The sequence below is a fragment of the Sander lucioperca genome, chromosome 10 (genome assembly GCF_008315115.2).
Source record: "Sander lucioperca isolate FBNREF2018 chromosome 10, SLUC_FBN_1.2, whole genome shotgun sequence".
NCBI classification, from domain to species: Eukaryota; Metazoa; Chordata; class Actinopteri; order Perciformes; family Percidae; genus Sander; species Sander lucioperca.
Genome location: NC_050182.1, coordinates 26581810 through 26605707, shown reverse-complemented (window position 1 = coordinate 26605707; position 23898 = coordinate 26581810). Strand labels below are relative to the sequence as shown.

General features: G+C 41.0%; 1 protein-coding gene and 1 long non-coding RNA gene across 3 annotated transcripts; one reads left to right on the top strand and one right to left on the bottom strand.

The window, feature by feature from the left end:
- The first annotated feature begins 141 nt into the window (after window positions 1-141).
- On the top strand, window positions 142-11883 carry LOC118496189. The gene is made up of 3 exons (XR_004898676.1): window positions 142-771; window positions 11036-11042; window positions 11873-11883. It is a non-coding gene; the product is annotated as an uncharacterized LOC118496189 (long non-coding RNA).
- On the bottom strand, window positions 751-23898 carry abcb4 (ATP-binding cassette, sub-family B (MDR/TAP), member 4). 2 transcript variants are annotated; one of them, XM_031299233.2, is made up of 28 exons: window positions 23640-23898; window positions 23354-23471; window positions 23132-23201; window positions 22334-22496; window positions 22187-22235; window positions 21692-21883; window positions 20402-20573; window positions 20117-20241; window positions 19143-19314; window positions 18831-18944; window positions 17690-17800; window positions 17469-17594; window positions 17014-17217; window positions 16757-16927; window positions 13608-13769; window positions 13301-13486; window positions 11883-12029; window positions 11660-11764; window positions 10791-10868; window positions 10406-10489; window positions 10027-10230; window positions 9805-9905; window positions 9522-9662; window positions 7872-8028; window positions 7567-7764; window positions 4936-5142; window positions 2838-2984; window positions 751-1961 (listed from the first exon to the last, which is right to left on the bottom strand). In XM_031299233.2, the coding sequence occupies exons 2-28, from the start codon at window positions 23416-23418 to the stop codon at window positions 1755-1757; spliced, it is 3858 nt and encodes a 1285-aa protein (XP_031155093.1). In that variant the 5' UTR covers window positions 23419-23471; window positions 23640-23898; the 3' UTR covers window positions 751-1754. The 2 variants fall into 2 exon arrangements, with proteins under 2 accessions (XP_031155093.1, XP_035862675.1); XM_036006782.1 differs by having other exon boundaries at window positions 23354-23476; window positions 23642-23897.

Here is a 23898-nt window from a genome sequence, read left to right as displayed (position 1 = left end):
TAATGCAATATCTACATTGCCCATTAGCAGCAACCATTCATCCAATGTTCCAAAGGCACATTCTGTTTACTAATCTGATATCATTTTAAAAGGCTAACATTGGAGAAAACATTGAGAACCCTTTTGCAATTATGTAAGCACATAATGTAATCTGAAAACTGCTGCCTCAGCTTGTATTCTGTCTATAATGGAGTGAAATGGAAATTTCTAAGTGACCCCAAACTTTTGACCGGTAGTGTATCTGGATCACATTTTGCTACCTTCCAATTTGCGACTGAAATAGACACTTACTGAAAACTAAGGTTTGCCTTCCAATCTATTGAGGTGTTGCACATTCTTTTTCTATTAATTTAAACTGTTTGTTTGTGGGTTGTTTGTACTTATTTGGTCACTGCACCTTATAGTGCCTACACACTACACAGCTTTCCTTTATTTGTGTTTTCTGTTTGTCAAGTTAAAGATGGCTAAAGTTCATATGACTTTGTATTAGGATGACTGCTGTAAAACAAATGAGCCTTAAACAGATTTTTTTCCTCTCTGTGATTGTTGACAAAGATTTTGGAAATGGCAAAATGTAAATAAGATTATGCTTCTTTAAATATGAAAGATAGCTTAAACATTTTAAATACATTTTTATGATTGCAAATTTGCTAAATGTATGTGATTTTGGAAATGTAGCAAAGTTATTCTGACAAATAAAGTTGAGATTCAAATCTGTTGGATTGTCCCGTTAAAATAAGGTGATGGTTCAATAACAGAACATAACAAAATGTAATAGTTTTAACACATACAAAGCATATTCTACAAAATAATTAGTAATTCCTTTCATTTGTAGAAACAGGACAAATAGGATTCCTAGTGTTTGCAACCAACATGTGACAATAAAAATACAAATCTGCACAGCCCTGTGTATACAATATTTTCTGTTTAGGCACTTCGATTCCATTATTAACTCAAACTGTTAAAAAAAATAAGCTGCATCATGACAATCAAAGTAATTATCAAGAGTGCGTTCAAATACACAAACTGTAGAACATAGCTAATTTGTGATGATGATCCCAGTTTCAGAGGTATAGTTGATGCACTATGATACATAATAAATCCAGTGTATTGTTAGCTTTAATCACTTAACATATGTCCTAAGTATTTAGCACATAACAGAAGATGACACCAGAAATCAAGAGCTAATGAGTCCCAGTGTACGAGGCACAAGCTTGGAAGAAACAAGGAAGAAGAGAAACGTGAGAGGGTACAATACAATATGCCTTTTTTTAAGGTGACATTTTGACTTGTGATTGTAGGAAAATGACAGGTGTTGAATACTAATAACATTCAAGTGTCCGAGCATGTGACAGTGAGCCAGCATGCACAATACCAGGAGCCTGAAACTGAAGCAGCTTATGGAATTCAGTCACTTTTTTATTATTTACACCTGTGCTGCTCCTACTGCCACGTGTCAATATCTTTTGTGAAAAAGGCCCATAAAAGTGATGACTAATGAACAGTGGTAAGAAGTTAGACTTGGCTTTTTGACTGAAATGTGACTTGTCTGATCAAGACCAAACTATGTGACCTAAAGAGGTACAGCTGCAAGGCAGATTCTCACAAGGCTGAAAGGTCCCTGAGTCCAATCTCCAAACAAGCCAGGCCACATTCAGACCACAACAGTCCCACTGAATCTGGGCAGTGAAACAAAAGGATTAAAAACAATCTGTGTACAGTAGTACTGCTCCCTATGTCCTCTCTCTGGACCCTTATTCCCTCCCGTGGCCCATCTGTGTGGTGACCAGCATGTGGTAGACTCCCTTCTTGGCCAGCAGCTGTTGATGTGTCCCCTCTTCAACCACCACTCCTCCCTGGAAGACAGCGATGCGGTCTGCATTTTGGATGGTGGACAGACGGTGGGCCACAATGATACACGTCCTGCCCTTACTGGCCTCGTCCAATGCCTCCTGAACCACCTGGAAAGAGCAGAATGACTCTTAATTAACTACTTAATTTCCAGTGAGCATTGAGTACACTTTAGGCATCCACTCCAACACTGTTATTAAAATGTGAGTACATACTGCATTAATACTGATTAAATAGCCACTAATTTTTATGTTTGTCTACATGAAGTACTGCTGTTTGCTCCATATTAACACCCATAAGTCTAAAGTAAGCTATTCTTTTTACAGTTTTTTTTATTGCTTTTTGAATATTGTTGTATAATCGTATTGGTATTTATATCTTATGTTTTGTAATCAGTGTTGGTTGATCAAGATTGGAGCACAGTATATAAAAAATAAAATTAAAATATCTTTACTATATACTGTGTGTGTGTATGTATGTATGTATGTATGTATGTATGTATGTATGTAAAAAATTATATTATATAAAAATTATATATATATATATATATATATTCCTCTTTAAACACATAAAAAGATCTAATTTAACACTGTAACTAACTAACTACTCTGTGCAGTGCTTAAAGGGATACTGCCGGTTTTAAAGCAGCTCTGTGTCATCTTTGTGTGGGCAGTGTGTTTAGATGAACAGTGTTTGGCTTCCCTCCATGTGCCAGTGCATGGCCGAGCAGTGGAGGAGCACCGTGCCCTGGCGCTTAGTACATTTTAAATTAGATTTTCTGCTTTAACAGATATTTCTACACAATTTTAATCAAGTAAAATTTTAGCAAAATAAGTAATTTTAGATATTTAGGATATATATTATTTAGTTATTTTTTTTATTCCCATTTTCCTTCTCATTGGTCTTACTGGTGCCAGCATCGTTTGTGGGAAGTAATCATTTAGTTACTGGTGACTTAGTTTAGCCCTCCCTCCTCCATCACTCACCTTCTCACTCTCAGTGTCAAGTGCAGAGGTGGCCTCGTCCAGGAGCAACAATTTAGGGTTGCGGAGTATGGCTCGGGCTATGGCTATACGCTGCTTCTGGCCACCTGACAGCTGCGCTCCCTTATCACCTGCCTGAGTGTCGTACTTCTGCTCATACAAACAGAGAGAGAAAGAGAGAGGGGACACATGATATTGTTATACTGTCAAACTAAAGAAGCATGATGTAATCAACACATTTTAGCGTGAACAGTGTTCATTGTAAATACTTTCTACTGAAGAGATGATCTGGTAACACTTTATTTTATGGGTCAGTAGTTTTCTAGAAAGAACCATGTAATTGGTACTAATTACAATGGACTGATCATGCGCTTCTGTCAGTCTCTCTGGATGACGATGCAGCGCACGATGATGGAGAGGAGGAGGAGGAAAAGAAGAGTCCTTGGCAGAAGAGAGAGGAGCAACCCCTGCTGGCTTTGAACCTGAAATGATCCACAGAGGACCACTTAAAGGATAGGTTCACATCTTTCCTTAATAGAATACTCACGTGCCCATGTGCACATTGAAAGCGTTTTTGGTTGCTGTAATTGTTCCTCCTGTATATACTGGACCCTCTTAAAGCGATTTCAATTTGAGTTATGGGGGACAAAATCCACAGTCCTCGTTCTCTGCTAAAATTTAGGCTTGGAGCCTGACAATCCTCAGGTTTTAAGTTTTCTTCAGTATTGAAGTAATCCAGTGATAATTGTCTGTACATGCATGGATACACGGCAAATGTTCAGAGTGAGAACCATGGATTTTGCCCCCTGTCTCTTACATTAAAAAAACTTTAGGAAGGGATATTGTTGCTGTTAGTGTAGACAGTAGGAACAAGTACAGCAGCCAAAACTGTTCAATTGTACAAATGGGCAAATTTCAGCACCTGGATCCCTTATAGTCCAGAGCATGAAGGGACGATTCAAGACCTTCGTGAACATCCAGGTCCCCTTTTTAAAATTACCACTGTTGTACTTTGTCATCCTCACGACACTCTACATAAACAGACCACTCATCAGGAACTATGGTGTTAAATACTGAACTAAAGTCAATGAACAGCAATCTCACATAGCTTCCATTCTTTTCCAGGTGGGATAGGGTGGGATGGGGAATGTGTGCTATTGCGTCTTCCATTGATTGGTTGGGACGGTAGACAAACTGTAGGGTCTGTGGGTCCACTGTGCTCGTTCAAAGCATTTCATCACTACAGAGGTGAGTGAGTCATTCAGACAGGTTGGTCTTCTTTCTTGGACACAGGAATGATGGTAGACTTCTTGAAGCACCAGGGACTGAGCCAGTGACAGGTTGAATATCATTGTGAACACTGTCGATAGTTGGTCAGCACACAGTTTGAGTCCTGCTTTCTTGGTGTTCTTGGTGGGTGTGAGAGGTGCACCCACCCATTAACCTCTGCTTTAGCTGTTCTTGCTTATATGCTGCCGATGGCCTTAAAGCAGTTTTTGATATCTCGTTGGAAATTGATCCGGGCACGGAGATCATCCTGTTTATTGTCGCCTGTACATTGGCTAGTAGGGTACTTGGCAGAAAACATCCATGTGGCCGGGATTGCAGCTGGTGTTTAATCCCTCCACCTTTGCCCTGGTGCCTCCTCCAATGCAGAGCTGGTGTAGCTTGTCGTAGTCATAGCTGGAGTTCAGATTTCCACCTTTTCCTCCGTTTCCTGTTTTCTCTCCGATGTTTGCATTTGAAAACTATGACCGACCAGTTAGCAGTCAGCAAGCTGATTTCCCTATCCTGATGAGTGACTCGTCATAGCCATATGTTATCATCATTGTCCAATATTAATCACAAAAAGCACAGCTAATATTTGTAAAATAAACATAAATCGCATAAATTAGCATACATTTTTGCAGAGCTGACATAGAGGCATTGGGAAGGGTCGACGGCTTCTAGGTTGTCCCAGTACCAGTAGAGGGCTGTTGTGAGATTTTGTAAAGTTTAAAACTGCTCAATATAAAAACATCACACTTCCCTTTTATTTGTGGCTATGTCATGACTGAGAACAGAGCATTAATGAAAACATTAGAACCATCACAGCAGTTACCTGTGGCAGGCTTTCTATGAAGCTGTGAATGTTGGCAGCTGTAGCAGCTTCCTTTATCTCATCCAGTGTTGCAGTGCGGCTGTTGTCTCCATAGGCGATGTTTTCGGCCAAGGTGCAGTCGAACAGCACAGGCTCCTGGGATACGATGCCTATCTGGGATCTCAACCAGTGGATGTTCAGCTGTTTTGCATCTATATTGTCCAGCAGCTGAAGAAGAAAATGTTAGCAGTAATTGTTGTAGAAGGAGTTGTGGAGCTTGTTGTCATGTAATAATGGATAGTTTTGGTCTCCCCTAACTCCTGTGTAAAATATTTGCCTCTTTAGCTGCTAAACACACCACTATGTTTACCAGCTAGTTGCTAACTTTGTCTGTGTTAACACGTAGTTAGTGTGCAGTGGGTGTTTAGAGCTTATTTGCTGAAAATAGCTGCCTGCTGTGGCCGAAAACGATAGCCTGGGTAAACCCTGACGAACTTCGAAAACGAGGTTAAAGTGAAATTTCAGCGATTTTCAACCTTATCTATATCTATCTGAATGAGGGATGGTGTAAAAAAGCCTGCTGCTGTGTGGCCGGTTAATAGAGCAGGCGCACATATACAGAGGTTTATTCCTCGACGCAGAAGGTCCAGGGTTTGTGTCCGACCTGTGACGATTTCCCCCTCTCTCTCCCCTTTCATATCTAGCTGTCCTATCCATTAAAGGCGGAAATGCCCAAAAAAATAATCTTAAAAAAAAAAAAAAAAACCCTACTGCACTTTCCAATGTTCTCTGTGTCTCTGGGGCTCAGCCGCTAAGCCGGCCATAGCTGCAAGCGAAGTCGCCGCTAGCGTGCAATGCATCGTGGTACCTAAGGCACAGCTGCCATTTATTTCTCCAATAGCCTACATATACCATCAGTACTGATTGAACATCCACATCCAATTTTCCCTTTAATGTGAGCTGTGACCGTGGGCCGGCTAACCTAAACAATGGTGAGAAACTGAATAAAGCTCCACAGAGCCAAGGGGCAGTTGGATGATGATTATCTGTGAGTTTGTTTTAAAAAATATTGTGCATCACTTGAAAATATTTCAAAAAAAGCTGAAGAGGGGCTTTAAAAAAGTGACCTTAAGATCCATCTTCGTCCGCAGCTCCAGCAGGGGACCCCAAACTTCCCTTTCCCGAGCCACATTAACCAGCTCCGACTGGTCGGACATCTTCCCTGACCACCAGTGTCCACCACGGTGTTCGTGGGTTACCGCCCCTTGAGGCACCTAAGACCCTAAAACCACAGCTCCCTGCCACAGCTTCAGCAATGGAAACTTAGAACATTGTCCACTCGGGTTCAATGCCCCCAGCCTCCACAGGTGTGAGTTGAAAGTCTGTCGGACAGGGGCCTCCTCCAGACGTTCCCAATTTACCTGCACTACCCTTTTGGGTTTACCAGGTCTGTCCAGAGTCTTCCCCCACCCCCTGACCCAACTCACCACCAAATGGTGATCGGTTGACAGCTCCGCCCCTCTCCTCACCCGAGTGTCCAAAACATACGGCCTCAGATCAGATGAAACGATTACAAAATCGATCATTGACCTTTGGCCTAGGGTGCTCTTGTACCAGGTACACTTATGAGTATCCCTATGTTCGAACATGGTGTTCGTTATAAACAATCTACAACAATAAACAACCACTCAGATTTAGATCAGGGAGGCCGTTCCTCCCAATCACGCCTCTCCATGTGTCTCCATCATTGCCCACGTGCGCGTTGAAGTCCCCCAGCAGAACTATGGAGCCCCAGTGGAGCCCCATGCAGGACTCCATTCAAGGTCTCCAAGAAGGCTGAATACTCCGAGCTTTTGTTTGGTGCATATGCACAAACAACAGTCAGAGTATCCCCACACCCGCCCGGCCCCTCACACCCTGGGCAACTCTGGAGAAGAAAAGAGTCCAACCCCTATCCAGGAGAATGGTTCCAGAACCGAGACTGTGCGTAGAGGTAAGCCCCACCAGATCCAACTGGTAGCGCTCCACCTCCCGCACAAGTTCCGGCTCCTTCCCCCACAGAGAGGTGACATTCCACGTCCCCAGAGCCAGCCTCTGCCGCCCGGGTCTGGTCCGTCGAGGCCCCTGACCTTCACCGCCACCAGCAGCGCTCCCGCCCCCAGCGGTTCCTCCCACAGGTGGTGGGCCCATGGGATGGAGAGGGAGGTGCCACGTTGCTTTTTCAGGCTGTGCCCGACCGGGCTTCATGGCAAGCCCGGCCACCAGGCACTCACTGACGAGCCCTCCATCTGGGCCTGGCTCCAGACGGGGGCCCCGGGCTTCCTCCGGGCAGGGTAACTTCACCTCTTCCTCGATGACGACTCATAGGGGTTTATGACCTTAAGATAGCAATCAATATCCTTTTCTATATCAGAAGACCACAGCAACAACAGGAATCCCATCAAGATTAACCCTAACCCTAACCTGTTGGTGCAGTAAAGATAAAAACACATGCTACGCAAGCCTCATCCAGTCTCTAGGTCCCAGCACAGTGCTGTAAAGCAGCCATAAACACACTGGTCAGCTAACCTTTAGCTAGCTGACAGTAGGTGAAGAGGCACAAGTGTTAATCAGCCAGTTACACAGAGCGTGGGTGTATATTTGTCTTCTCACCACTCTCCCCTCTCTGGGATCGTAGAACCTCTCCAGCAGCTGGATGGTGGTGCTCTTACCACAGCCGCTGCTCCCCACCAAGGCCAGAGTCTCTCCCTTTTTCACCTTCAGATTCATCCCTTGGAGGATGGGTACATCAGGGCGTGAAGGGTAGTTAAACTTAACACTGTCAAAGTGCACATTACCATCAAATTTGTCCTGGGGTTTTAAGAGATGACACAAAAGAGTGGTATGTTATTGTACATGTGTGTAAATAGCTGTATTATAAGTGTTGTGTTTGGTGTGTGGGGCTTTGTGTTTTATACCGGTGACTCTCCCTCCTGTGAAAGATTGTCAATGGCGGGCTCTTTGTCCAGCAGCATCATGAGGTGTGAAGCTGAGATTTTGGCCTTAGCATAGTTTGGAGCAAAAGAGTTGGCTTCTCCGAGAGCCATGGCACCGTACAGAACAGCTGAAATCACACTGGGAGAGGAAGTCAAATGCACCTTTTACCTTTCACATTTACGAGTCAGCAGAGTGTTAAATGGCATTACATAGATAAGGCTAAACTAACATGGACCAATGACAAGTTCTATTAAATGTTGAATGGAAAAAGACAATTTACTTTTACATTATAGCCACCTAATGTTCTCTATATCCTCTTTTAATTTACCCATAATTGGTTCCAACTTAGATTTTTTTCAGTTTTTAGCAACATGGCTTTAGGGATGGCAATGATGGTCGTGCAGTCGGTCCACCACTTTGGTTTAGACTGAAATATCTCAACAACTATTGGATGGATTGCCCTAAAAAATGTCATGGTGCCCAGAGGATTCATTTTACTGACTTTTGTGATCTCCTGACTTTTCCTATAGCGCCACCATGAGATTGACATTTGTGGTTTTCAGTGAAAATTCATAACAAATATTAAATGGATTGCTGTGAAATGTGGCTAAGATTTAAGTATCCCTTCATTTTGTCAAATACTTTGCTTTATATCCAAAACCCTGCAAAACTAATGGCATTCCCATCAGCCTCAGCTGGACTTTAAATTAACAAATATTAGCATGCTAACACACCAAACCAAGATGGTGGTGATTGTGATATATCTGCTAAACATTAGCATGTTAGCTTTGTCATGTGAGCATGTTAGCATGCTGATGTTGCCTCACACTGATATTGGCAATGGTTTTGACTGATAACATTTCATACAATACAATGTATTCTGTATCTGCTTGTTGCTTTATTTTTTATAAGCTACATTATTCTGATATTGAGTGAAATATTTATTTATCCCAAATTATTATTATTATTTTTATTATAGCACAATAACACCAAATAGACAATTCTAGATTGATTCTTGTGCATCACTGTAAATACATTTCATATCATTCAGCCTGACACACTGGATGTCTTTGAAAACCTTTGGAAAGTAATAAAAATCTGATGGTTTACAATGCATGCATTTACATAAAATGCTTCATGGGGGTGAGGAGTTAATATTTCTTTGTTTTATAGTTTTATCTTCCTTCAGAAGCCCATGGTGCAATGACCTTTGGACTTTCTCTCTGTGTAACAAGCAGAATATAAATGAAGGCGGATGGCTCCTCCTCAACAATATCACACGTTATGTTACGTTTGCAGCCTAAAACACGTGTGTGTGTGTGTGTGTGTGTGTGTGTGTGTGTGTGTGTGTGTGTGTGTGTGTGTGTGTGTCTGTTGGATAACCAAAGGTACAGGTGTCTTGTGGGACTATGTCCTCTGGGTTTGAAGCCAACCCATTTACAGCGTCCCCTCGCATACTTCAGGCCAGGGTTATAATTATAAGCCATATAAACAGCCTCTCCTCCCAACAGCAATGCTTTTGTCTGATTTTACCTGCTGTAACCTACCAGTGCATGCAAACTGTTCATCTTCTCTAACATAAACTAAAACGTAATCTCCTGATTAAAAGACAAAGTCATGGGGACACTTACAGAAATACTCCCTCAATATCCATCCTTCCTTCCTGAATGAGCCAAGCTCCAAAGCGGAAACAGCCTGCATAAGCGAAGTAGAGCATGGACTGGGTTAAGGAGAAGGTAATTCCATGCACATGAGCATTTTTCTGTGAGTTCCTGTACAGAGAGGAAGAGAAAGATGGCATCAAATAGAGCACTCCTCAAATTAATCAAAATTGATTTTAAAATACATATATTGTTGTTCATATATCCCATGGAGATGATGGATATGTGGTTTAATTAATGTTATTTTTCATACTTGAATGGTATTTTGAGGTTTTCCTGATACAAAGCCTCAAACTTGGGTTCTCTGTTAAGAGAGACAACAGTACGGATATTCTCGATGGCCTCTGTAGCAATCTGTAGAAACAAACCATACATTGTAGAAACAAATATGCTGATGCCCACAAATTATGCTTGTTCTTAAGAGTAAAAAAAGGAATTTGCATGTTACTCTGGTAAATCCCCACTGAATCCCTACCTTTCCAGACTTCTCCAGCTCCTTCTTGTCCTCAGTAGCATAACCAGTGAGTGCCTTCATCTCCACAGCTCCAGCCAGTGCCATTAAGGGCACCACAGCCAGAATGAGCAGGGTCAGCTCCCAGCCGTACACAAAAGAAATTATCACACTGGTGCCCATGTTAGCTATGTTCTGGGCCAGCGTGGCCATACGTACTCCTGTAGCCTGAGCAGACGTAAAAGATGGGAACAAAGCACATAACAAGACCACTGATTTTCTGACAGCTTTGTTAGTTCTGTGTGTGTTTGTGTTTGTGTGTGTGTGTGTGTGTGTGTGTGTGTGTGTGTGTGTGTGTGTGTGTGTGTGTGTGTGTGTGTTTGTGTGTGTTGTTGAGACTAACCCCTTGTACTTGGGCTGCGTCTGTGGCCAGTCTCGTGGTGAGTGCTCCAACACTGTTTTTGGTGTTGTCAAACCAGCTGAGGTCCTACAAGTTAACAGGGATTGGCATTTTCAATTGGCCATGAAAATAGAATACATTCACTTAGAATTAAAATACTTTTAATAAACAGCAGACCTCCTGAAAACCTCACTTTACTGTAACATTAAACATTACTTAATAATCAACAAAGTTAAAGTTTGGAAAAGAAGAATTGAATTTCTGGAAAACCTTACTCTCGACAGAGAGATAGCAGAGTAGAGAGAAAGAGAGGCAAGACTGCGACTTAGAACTAATTAGTTCTTACAAATACTAGAACCTGCTCCCATATATAGCTGGTTACACTCACCTGTCTCATCATGGCCTTAAAGGCCCCCAGTCTTAGTTTGAGAGTCAGAATCTCTCCAGATTTACCAAAACAGAAACCCTGTTGAAAGTTTACACAGAAGACATGAGCACACCTGAACACTGGCATGAACTTCTGTCACATCACCTGCATGTGTTTATACTGCAACAGCACTCTCGTTATATCACACTGTAAGTCTGTGTGAAAGGTATCAAGGTTTCCACATTTCTAACCATTCTTAGTTATAGTTATAATGTGAGTAAGTAAAATTAAAGTAATCTTTGGGTTGAGGCATATATGGTTTAAGAAACAGCTCGACATTTTGGGAAATTTGCTTATTAGCTTTCTAGCCAAGAGTTAGATGAGAAGATTTATATCACGTTTATCAGTGTTTTAAGGCCCCAACGTCTCCTTCCAGGCAGCGCTGCCTGCAAGGCACTAGGATTAGGCAATGGTTAGGGTTAGGGTTAGGTGCCTTGAAGTCAACAGTCGCAACGCTGCCTGGAAGGAGACGTTGGGGGCTTAAAACACCATTGAGCTGATATCACCCTCATGTCTGTCCAGTAAATGTACAACAACAGCCAGAAGACAGTTACCCTAGCTTAGCACAATGACTGGAAACAGAGGAAATAGCTATTCTGGCTCTGTTCTTTCCTTTTTTAAGTGGTATCTTCTCTTTTCATCAAACTCTCAGCAAGAAAACAAATAAGTGTATTACCAAAATGTCAAACTATTCCTTGGAGGGCAATGAAAACACCTGGGAAATGAATGTACGTGAACATGCGTGTGTGTGTGTGTGTGTATGTGTGTGTGTGTGTGTGTGTGTGTGTGTGTGTGTGTGTGTGTGTGTGTGTGTGTGTGTACACGCATACCTGTAGGAACATGGCGACAAAGGTTACAGCTCCAATAACAACAAACATCAGAGAAAAGAATGTGGCTCTTTGCTCGATAACCGCTTGATCTGGATGTGCAAACACCTGAGAGGAGAGGAAAAAACAGCTAATGTGTAGCTTTCGGCAACATTTGACAAATGTTGCAATTAACAGGAAGCATTAAAAAAACTTTTGTGGTACACAGATACTAAGAGTAACATACAGTGATGATCTTGGAGAAGATGATAGCGAACAGTGGCTGCATTGCTCCGTTAATGATAGCACAGATGGTCCCCACAAAAATGTACGGCCACTCGGGAAGGTTGAGACGCATCAATTTATGGAACGGCACGGAGGGAACATTTTCATCCTACAGAAAGAGGAAAAACAGCTGAGTCACATCTCCTTTCCCTCTACCTCTCCTGTTTTTCTTCAGGAAGAGATTCAGAAAGGGAGACTGTGGTAAACTGAATTTAGTATGTAACTGCTGGAATGTGGGGAAAGATGAAGGGAAAGAGTGGTTAGCTAGTACAGAGTCATCAAAAATATTTTCTAATTTTGGACAATTTTCTTTACAATAGGGTTATCATTTATGTAGTTTAGAGCCAGGGGTAAGGCAGAAAATATGAGATTCGCTAAGAATGGAATAGCACGAAGCCTGTTCCATCTGTATCGCTATCAGAGTTAACAGATTGTACTAAGGAGAGGCTGCATAGTCATCTTGGAATTGAGGTAGTCCCATTTCCTCGATATATTTTGTCAAATGTTAATAATCTTTCCTAATTCTTGGTTTCTTCTTATTCCGAATGAAATGGGATACAAGTTTATCAAACAAATATAACAACAAGAAAATAAATATATCCTAATAAGGACAGGGATAGTTTGAATAGAAAAAAAACATTTTGGAAGGATATTTATTTTAACTGGATTTATTACACAGCCTTGTTGAATACTCAATTCTGATTGGTCAATCACAGCAGTCTACGTTTGTATAACAAACAGAGCATTAGTTAGCTCCATGTTTAGCTCGCTCACCGAGGCGACCTGGCTTCTACGGAGAGCGGTGCTCAGCGGGAAAGTTAACCATTCTAATTTGCAATAATGACCGGCTGGCTCTACATTATTCCCTACTTATTTTACCCAACAGAAAAAGATGGGACCACCTATCCAGTTCAACATTACAACCCTGAATGAAAACTGTGACTATGATATACCCTTGGCTACAGAGTTTAGTGGTAAAGGTTGAGTTTGTAACCAGAGAGCCATCCATTCTCCCTCAGAACACACGTAATAATTGGTATTGATTTGGCAGGATTTTTTGTTGCTAGGGTTCGAGAGCAAGGACAAATTAAATAGGGAAGAGACAGCCCTGATTCGTCGTAATGGGAAGAACCTGGATCTAAAGAGTTAGCTTGAGCAGAGAAGAGAGAGAGGACACAGGTCTAATTACCTCACCCATGCATTTATCACCGAAACCTGTTAAGGACCAAAAAAAAAGTCTAACTTGACTAACGGTATATGGACTTAAGGTAATGGTGGGGTTGGACTATGAGAGTATATAATTTGGTTTAGCTTGCATAGACCATGTTGACAATGTTGACCCAGCCACTCAAACTCCAGAGATGTTGCACCACAGCTCACTTCTTCTATCGCGTGATCCTGGAGCTTTTGCACCTCTTTCTCTCCCTCTGAGGCAGCAAAGGAGGAACCTCTTATGGACTTCCTCCTGTGCAGAGAAGACTGAGAGAGGGACTTGACTAAAGGGCTCTTCTCATCCTCAGAAAGCTCCCACTTTGCCTCCTCACAGTCTTTGGCTTTCTGAAAGGTCTGCGACAGGAAGAGACCACAGAAACAAACAATATCAAAGACTGGCCATTCTGAAATGACAAAGTAACTGAGCTCCAGCAAAACCAAATGGGGTGTCAACGTGTTTATGTGTCTATATTACCTGCATGGTGACCAGTGTATGGTAGACTCCCTGTTCCTTCATCAGTTGGCTGTGAGTCCCCAGCTCTACAACATTACCATTCTGAAAGCCAGCAATGACGTCAGCATTTCTGATGGTTGAGAGGCGGTGGGCAACAATTATGGTGGTACGACCCAGTCGGACCTGCACGCAATGATATGTGTCCAAGTTTTTGTGTCTTTGCTTATATTTACAAGGAGCTAAAATTATACATACAGATTATGAACATACAACATGTTTACAGTGGACACGTTTTAATATTAATGATAAGACTAAGAGTCTAGAGGAGCTGTGTGATGACATTATTTAATCCCATTCATGTGTGTGCGGAGTGAACAGTAAATCACTAATCAGCTGGCTAAACCAGAGGAACTCTGTAGGCGTGAGGATGCCCGTGAAAGCTTTGATACGAATGAATGGGGTGCCATCTAGCCTACGGCCTGCGGCTCTTTGAGGCTGTACTTAGGCACAGTGGTGCTTAGTGCTAATGCTAACATCTGCATGCTAACATGCTCACAATAACAACATGCTGATGTTTCCCATAATGAAGCTGATTAACATGCCATTAGTTCTGGCAATAGGATATATGGTATACCATGGATATCCATATCCAATATTTTTGTAGACCAAGCCTATAGGAACAGCTCTGGGGTCTCATTTATAAACGTAGCGTATGCACAAAACGGGGCTGAATATGTGCGTACGCCACTTCCCACGCAAACGTGATTTATAAAAAACAAACTTGACGGGATAATGTATGTGCGGTCCTCCACGCAAACTCTGACCCATGCGTACGCACATTTTGGAGACAAAATAGGAATTGGCGACGTAGATGGTGAGGTGGTGAACTGAAGACAGTGCAGAAAGTAAATGGGAATAACGATCACTCGTAATATTTTCAAGTATTGATGCCTCACGCACATTTTTTCACTCCATATCATCCACGTTATCATGAAGATTAAATCCAGCAGTGTTATTTGCGATTATACCGAGTGATAATTGTTCCCTAAACACCTTGTAAAATCCAACTCAAATCTTAAATAAAAATTTGTTCTTAATATTTAATCGCCGCTGTCTCACCGTCACATTGTCCGCTACAGAGCGCAGGAGGAGGAGATGGCCCGACTTCATGGATTACAGGATAGCATCAAATACCCTACCATTAGATAACTGCAGAACACAGTGTAAATAACTAAATATCTGTCTTTAAAACTGTGCAAATATCATCAAATGTCAAAGTCTGAAAATACAGCCGTTAAGCTCTCGCACAATCGTTACACTTAATGTCCTCGTTATTAGTCCGAACTTTAATACTGTTCGTGACAAAACGTGTTCAAATACAGGTCCTCGCCACTCTGGGGGAAACCTGCTGTTTCCAGAGGGAAATGGCAGACAGCTATAAGTGTTTTTTTCATAAATATTATACATAATCTTCAACTTTATCACTAAGGCTTGTTTGGATATACGTACAGTTCTGTTAAATCTTATATACGTCTGGTATATCGAAGCTGTCCCCGAGTGCCATAATGCCTGCCATTTTGGAAGGTATTATTAAAGTGCTCATATTATGCTCATTTTCAGGTTCATAATTGTATTTAGAGGTTGTACCAGAATAGGTTTATGTGGTTTAATTTCAGAAAACATCATATATTTGTTGTACTAAACATTGCTGGAGCTCCTCTTTTCACCCTGTGTGTTGAGCTCTCTGTTTTAGCTACAGAGTGAGGCATCTCACTTCTGTACCATCTTTGTTGGGAGTCACACATGCGCAGAAAGTACTGCTAGCTAGGCAGTTGCAGAGTATGAGGGCGTGCCACGCTAGCAGCTAGGCGAGCATTATAACCTGTGTTACAAAGTGACGCACGTTTGTCACGGAAGTAAAGGCTAGACTACAATAGAGCAGTTTGTGAACAGTGTTTTCTCTGGAAGATGGTAAGTCCCTTTGGGGTGGACTTTGGGCTTTTTCACTTTGTAAACATATAACGTGCACAAAAAGATATAAAACACAATAAAGGAAAGGGGAAAAGCCAAAAAGCATAATATGAGCACTTTAATATAGGTAGTCTATAGATCAGGTTTCCCTACACTGTGCAAGAACAGGCCGAAATTATAATTCAATTTGCAGCAATTCCTGAACGTCTGAGAAGTTTTTTGCTTTTTCTCCACCAGTCATCATGATTTGGTGTAACGAAAGAACAACTGCCAGGGTCATTAACATACTGATCAGCATTCATGAGGTGCTTTGCATTGACTATTTATGGTTAAAAATGGGTGTGTACAGGGCGGGATAAGAGGCTGATTCACGTACGCACACTTGTGGGTAATCTGTGATTTATAAAGGGAACATTGCTTACAGATGTGCGTACGCACGGTTGTATAAATCATAATTTTTTTTTTGGCGTACGTACACTTTTAGTAAGGATCCTACGCACAGTTTTATAAATGAGACCCCTGGGCAGTAAGGCGATTTTGCTGCCACACTCGTGCAGCATCATTTGATGCACACCGGCCCAAAAATACTTTTCCCCATACATACATGAGAAAAGGAATGGTATTTTTGAGTGTCACAAACACAGTGAAATTATGTTTTTTATTATCATGATTTGGTCCATTAGGTCTAATAGATTTTGCATCTAGAGGAGCTGTGTGATGACATTATTTAATCCCATTCGTGTGTGCGGAGCGAACAGTAAATCAGCTGGCTAAACCAAAGGAAGTCTTTCGGCGTGAGGAAGCCTGTGAAAGCTTTGATACGAATGAATGGGGTGCCATCTTGGAATGCGTGGAAGTTTTCCTTAATACAGCCATGGTCAAGAGACAGTTCACTAAAAACCAAAGATGTCAACCTGCTGGTGGCTCTAGAAGACAAGTGTACAACATTTCATGGCAATGGATGGATATTTCAGTCAGGCCTTAAGTCATGGACTGATCAACTGACGGACCAACATTGCCATCTGTAGGGCCACACCACTGGTGTCGACAAAGAAAGTAGTAAACATAAAAGTAATCTAATTTATATTAAGTATTTTAACTGCTTTTCTTCAAAATGTCTGTGTCAGTGTCAAAGTGCATAATAAGCCCTAATGCTGTGTTCTGAATGAGGCTGAGCATTTGTCTGGGTGTGTTTGTACCTTGTCGAGTGCAGCTTGCACAATAGTCTCGCTCTCAGCATCAAGAGCAGATGTGGCTTCATCCAACAAAAGGAATTTTGGGTTGCGGACTAGAGCTCGAGCAATTGCAATCCTCTGCTTCTGTCCTCCACTCATTTGAGTCCCTCGGTCTCCGACCATCGTCTCAAATTTCTGCTCAACGATAAGAGTCTCAGTATTAGCAAGTTGTGGACAGAGTTCTTGACAAGTACAGAGGACAGTCATAAATACAGTCATACATCAGGAAGGTTCATGATGAAGTCGTAAGCGTTAGCCTCCTTGGCAGCTTGTTCGATGTCCCACTGCGTCACGTCAGGTCGGCCGTATCTGATGTTCTCAGTGATGGTGGTGGCAAAGAGGATGGGCTCCTGACTCACCACTCCGATCATCTCTCTCAGGTAGCGGACGTTAAGAGTACGGATGTCGTGACCGTCAACAGTTACCTAAAATGCCAGAGTCAAACAGACACAGCACTTACCGCTGTGACACAGCATATACACGATTTGAAACAAATTTGAAACAAACAAAACCCTTGATCTTTTACTTTATGTGAAACCTGCTCTAATTAAATAACAAAATGTTATAGGAATAAATCAGTTGAGTACTCTTTTAATTCCTTAACTACAGCAAACTGGATATAATGACGACTACTGAATCAATCCTTTGAATTAACTGGTTTTGACATATTACTTACAGATCCTTCCTGAGGATCGTAGAACCTCTGCAGCAGCTGGATTGTGGTGCTTTTACCACAGCCGCTGCTACCCACCAAGGCAATGGTTTGTCCACTTTTCACGCTCAGAGACAGGTTATTTAATATCTACAAATGAAAGCAATGTCAGTTATGAGATACAGGTTGTAAGTAATATGATGTCTGTTTTAGAGTTCAGTAAACAGAGTCTATGGAAAACATACTTTGACGTCTGGTCTGGAGGGGTAGCTGAAATGGATATTCTTGAACTCTATGTCTCCTGTGATGAAATCAGGCTTGAAACCAGCCTTTGAATAGCTGTCGATGATCGGTGTCTGTTGAGTCAAGAGTTATAACAATATTTTTACTTCTGAAAACTCAGCTCTGTTCTCGTTTGTAGTTTGGCCACATTTAGATAAGAACCTGATTCTTTTCACAACCTCAAACAGACAATGAGAGGAAGGCTGTTAGCCCTCCATGTTAGGGGGAGCATATTTAAAAAGCTCTCTTTGTTATCACTGCTTCTCTCTGTGCGGATAAACACACACACCACTATTGTCCCTCAAAGGTTGAACTGAAACTTGTTTTATGTACCTCTTGGAGGCCTCACCCTTCTGTAATTCAGACAGCACCTTTGTATATCAGACGTCGCAAAGTGCTTCATGAGAAAAGACATAAAATAGAGACACAATATAATAGTAATTCAAATAATAGAGATTAAAATAATTAAAACTAAAACCAAGGTATCCACAGATCTTAAGTCAAATGGGAGAAAGAGCTTTGGGGATGGTATAACTAAAAGCCCTGAGATTCCATACTTTTCCAGTTTAGCTTGAGGCTGTGTGCTAACTGCTCATTTACACACACATGATGTTTGATGATGAGTGTGTTGTCACAGTGAAAGACTAACAGGGGTACTTTAACTAAACACTAAACACACGTCTCACAGACGAGACATTGTCTGAAGTTACCCTAGAAGTGGTTCAACAAGTTATTTGCATGTTTCTGAAGCTATATTGACCATTTTAAATCCACTGATGTATAGTCAAAGACATGCCATGACAAGGAAGCCGCTATACATGTGTGATAAGGGTGTAATATTTGTAAAACTGACACCTTATTTAACCTCACAGTACATTCACGGTTAAGTTCAAGAAGGGGAGAGCCACAGCTGTGCAATATCAACCAGATGACCTGACAGCAGGTGCTCCAATTAGAGCAAAATCCAACATGTCTGACTGCAAGTTGTCGGCTGCATCAAAGCGGCTTCCCACAGTGTCAGAGTACAGCGGTGCATGTTCAGTAATACAAACTGACAACTGTCCAGCAGCAAAAAGATCATTCAATCAATGTTGCATTTCTTACATGATCAATAATGTTGTACACTTTATATGCAGCTCCCTGGGCGCTGGAAAAGGTCTGCAAGTTCGGAGAGGTTTGTCCCAAAATGAACACTCCAATAAGCACAACAAAGAACACCTTAAGAGAGACACACACACACACACACACACACACACACACACACACACACACACACACACAACACAACACACACACACACACACACACACACACACACACACACACACACACCAGTGTTAGTTACAGCAACCTTTTTTTTCAGAGTCTCCCTCAAAGGGGAATTGTTAGAAATTCCATCGTAATGTGTCTACTCACCGTGAGTAAAGTTCCAATGGTGTACTCCTTACTCAGAATGAGTGTACTCCCATACCAGAAGGACAGAGCATAGGACAGGTAGATCATCAGGAAGGTGAAGCCCATGGAAAAGTTAGCAGATGCCGCCTTCTTTATTCCCATGCTCTTTGCATCCTCCAAGTTCCTATTATATCTGTGATGCAACACACACAAATACACAAACATGAATACTAGTTCAATGGAAAGCAAAGTTAAATATAAATTAGATTGCAATGACAACATGGCCCTTTGGCATCGACAAATGTTGCATCAGTGGAAAACACAAATTTAATTATATGGGTTTTTTATGGGGTTCATCCAGTTACAGCCTTTGCAGGGGCTATTTCTTGGACTTTGATCAGTTTATAAACCAAGAATGATCTGCCCTGCACAGATGTTTTGCTTTGTTGAGTAGAAAAAAAACATATGTGGTCTCATAACGTCAAACTTAATATACAGTAACGTGATAATGTCAAAATCTTGTTGTAATTTAAGGGCAACACTTTAGATTTGGATATTCCAGCACAGATATTTAGCTAGCAGGTAGGTGACTGAAAATACCTAGAAACTACTAATACTATATTATACCCCGCACACAGCCTTCATTTGTGTATTTACTATCAATCTTATTTGGCGTTAAATATCTACTTTTTGCATCTGTTTTTTATGTTTTTTTAAATCTTTTGTGAAGCACATTGTATTCCACCTTTTTGTAAGACATGTGCTATATAAATGAAGTTGTATTATTATAACCACAGATCTGGGAATGACTTTAACTCAAACATTGAATATTTTTCACACTATTGAGAGAATCGATGTGATTATATCCACTGACTTGTTAATAAGTTGAGAATCAGCGGTGGACTACCTACACACACACACACACACACACACACACACACACACACACACACACACACACACACACATATATATGTATAACATACTGTACATGCCTCTTGATTTCTCTGTCCTGCCCACTGAAGGCAAACACTGTCCTGATATTAGAGAGCACCTCTTCTGCCACAGCTCCAGCTTTGGCATATGCAGCCTGCTCTTTAGAAGTGAAAGACGCCAGCACCTAATCAGACAAGGAGAAAAACAAAAAAGTTTTTAAGAATACCAGCAGGGGGGCTGTGTCCTTATGATCAACAAATGGATAGCAAGAGAAAGGCTAAAAGATGGACAAAGAGAACGTGAATTTTGAATGAGCAACACAAAGACAACGGAGAGAAGCTTACCTTAGAGAAAAGTCCGGCTGAAATGCCCAGCGCAGGGCTCACAGCCAGGATGACGAGAGTGAGTTTCCAGCCTTTGACGAAACCGATGGTGAAGGCAGTGATGAAGCTGACGAAGGCCTGGATAAGCTTCCCCGCCTTGTCGCCAATACCCTCTTGGATCTTATAGACATCACTGCCAATGCAAATATAAACATGTCCACCAATGATCTTCAGAGTACTGCAACATTTATGTTTTACGAATGAAAGGAAAACCATTTTGCTGTTGTCATGTGAAAACTGTGAAACTTTATTAATCCTGACTGTTTTAACTTTAGATTAAATGTTTTATTTTACGATAATGAAAGAAATCCTGAAAGCAAAGATGTTTTTTTTTATGTCAGAAATGGAAGCCATTTTACAGAAGAGATAAAATAATAAATCGGTTAGTCGATCAACAGAAAATTATCATTATCATTTAATTGTAAAAAAGATTTTTTTAAGAACAAAATGCCCAAAATTCACTGGTTCCAGCATCTCAAGTGGGAATAGGCTATTTCAATTAAATTTTGAATTCAATTTTATTTATAGTGCCAAATCATAATAGAAGTCATCTCAGGACAATTTACAGATAGAGTAGGTCTAGACCACATTCTATAATGTACAGAAACCCAACAATTCCCACAAGAGCAAGCATTTGGTGCGAAAGCAGCGAAGAAAAACTTCCTTTTAACAGGCAGAAACCTCGGACAGAACCTGGCTCTGCCTCTGAAGCTACGGGTAGGGGAAAGGGAGAGAGAAAGAGAGAGAGAGTGTATATCGAATGTTAATTTCTTAATGTCTTTCTGTCTATTTTTATTAGAATTTCATTTTTTTGTTTTTGTTTCATATTGCCTAATAACTTTTGTTTTTATGTATGTATTTTTTATGTATGTAAATTGATTTATATAATTAATATAAATCCATTCTAATATTGTTAATGGTTAAATAACTGTTTATTGTTATTATATATTTGGACAAATTGTATGTTGTTGCTTTGGCAACATTGTTATTGAAACTTTCATGCCAATAAAGCCCCTTTGAATTTGAGAACAGAGAGAGAAATAAAGAAAAAGAGAGAGAGAGAGAGAGAGAGAGAGAGAGAGAGAGAGAGAGAGAGATAGGCCTACAGATATGACTCATAATTATAGCCGTGGGTATATTGGAATGACATTTGCTGTTTTGCTGTTATATAGTCTTCTATGATAGTAAATTGAATATCTTTCTGTTCAACTGGTGGTTCAACAAAACAAACAAGTTAAATATGTTACCCACTCTGTGAGACGTGTGTTGAGCTCTGCTATTTCAGTGACATCGAACCAGCCGATGTCCTGCTTCATAATGCTGTGAAAAAACAACTTGCGGATGCGTGTGCCCTGCCGTCCGGCTGAAAGGCTCCATAAAGCCACCTGCCCATAGGCTGCCACCACCACGACAAAACCCATGATGGAGTAGTAGATGGCAAACCTTAAGGAAAGAGAATAATTGTGACACATATGACTTAAAAACTTCTGCTTAGACTTTCTTTAGAAAACTGGTAACTATCTAATTAGTCCGATAAAGTGGAAGTTGGCAATGGACGATTCAAGTGACAAAAAAATCCATAATTGATGTGATTTTATGTCTAGAGAAACCACTGCAAGTTCCATGACCTTCCTGCACTTATGAAAGTAAAAAACACAAATATCAACATTAAATTCAACATTTTGGAGACATTTTCACCCGACAACAACAGCTTGCTCTGTTTATGCTAATCATATAAAGTCTTACGTCGTCATGTCTTCCTGTAGGGTGCTGTTACTCGGTATGTGGGTGACATCTGAAGACACAAGGTAACAAAAGACATTGTTATATGCATCACACCATATTTATTTATTTCAGTGAATTTTGTGCCCATGTCTGTTACTGAAAACTCACTGGGGTGGATTGTGTTGATTTGGCCCATCATGGAGTCCCCTATAAAGCTGTCTGTCATGTCCCCAAACACAATACACATAAGAGGAAGCACTATACCGTGGATAATGGCACAGATTGTCCCAGCCAGGATATACACAATGTCCAAGCCATCTGCAAACCTAAACTACACTCACATAAAGGAGAGAGTTTGGAAAGACCAAAGACAGAACAGCAGAAATCAGTATCTTAGATGTTGTGAATGCTCATGATAATTTTCAGGGTGTAAACAATTTGAATTATGCAATCAGAACGGGGAGCGACTTTAAACTCCATTATATTCTCACAACAGGGGACAGTTGGAGTCAAACCGAAACAACAGGAGGATGTGTCGCACCCCCGTCCTCTCTACCGGCCTCCTCCTCTTACTTCACATACTCACACAAACCTTGACACACACACGCACACACACACACACACACACACACACACACACACACACACACACACACACACACACACACACACACACACACACACATGTTTTATGCTTAAAAGATCATACTACACGCAGCCTTTATCGTATTTTCTGTTGTTTCGAACACACACACACACACACACACACACACACACACACACACACACACACACACACACACTACACAACATTTCAATTGCATTTTATAGTAATATAAAACAGTAGAAAAAAGATAGACTGTAGATAGTGAAAAATAAAGCTAAATTAACTACTTCAAAAGAATCATTACATTGCATGAACAACTGGTTCTGACAGAAAGAGATCACAGTGTGATGACAGCTTACCACATCAATGGGACCAACCACAGGCAACTTTGGTTCTTTTTCTTTCTTCTTTCCATTCTTTTTACTTTCACTGGAGGATATAAAAAGCATGATGCATGAATATAGTCTAATTGCATACAATTCTTTCTAGAGAATAACTGAGACACCTGTTATATAAATTGGTGCTGTTTGAAAACCATCGCTCTTGAAATCTTGGTTAGAAAAAGAGAGTAGTAGGCCTACTTTAAATCTCCATTTTGTTGGAGTTTTGCTGTGGCCAACATTTCCATTTCGTCCTTCACATCCATGTCTGGGTCCTGTCAGAAGATTTCACCTCTCAATCGAAACAATTTATAAGATCCTGTCTGAGATGTATATATATATATATATATATATAAAAACCACCAAGAGCAGCTTTAGGATTCGTTCGACTGTATTAGCTTACACATTTATTAAAAACAAAACAAAAGTAGAGATAGCATATAAAGTAGAATGAAATAGAAATAGACTAAAACAGGCGCTGACCCACCGGTTCTCCTCCGACCCGTCTCAGTCCTCCGGTCTATTTTTGACAAAGGTGGAAATCAGCACACGCGCGCCTCTCCTCCTCCTCTCCCCCTCCTCTCCCCTCCTTTTTCCGCTTCATAAATTAAACAGGCGAGGGCTGCAGGGTACAAAAGTCCGTTTCCCTGTATATATTTCACCTTTCATAACCAAAGGAATGCAAGCTTCCATAATTTGGGGAAATACGTTAAAGCTTTCTTGAAGAAAGGTGATCGGCTAAGAAA

Bases quoted from the DNA above. Each gene is read 5' to 3' on its own strand.
- abcb4 (XM_031299233.2), bottom strand. From the start codon at position 23,418: ATGGATGTGAAGGACGAAATGGAAATGTTGGCCACAGCAAAACTCCAA. The intron at 19,315-20,116 runs GCATGTACAGTA...GTTGCATCACAG, and splicing joins CAGGACAGAGAAATCAAGAG to ATATAATAGGAACTTGGAGG. The intron at 17,595-17,689 runs GTATGTTTTCCA...TTTCATTTGTAG, and splicing joins CCTCCAGACCAGACGTCAAA to ATATTAAATAACCTGTCTCT.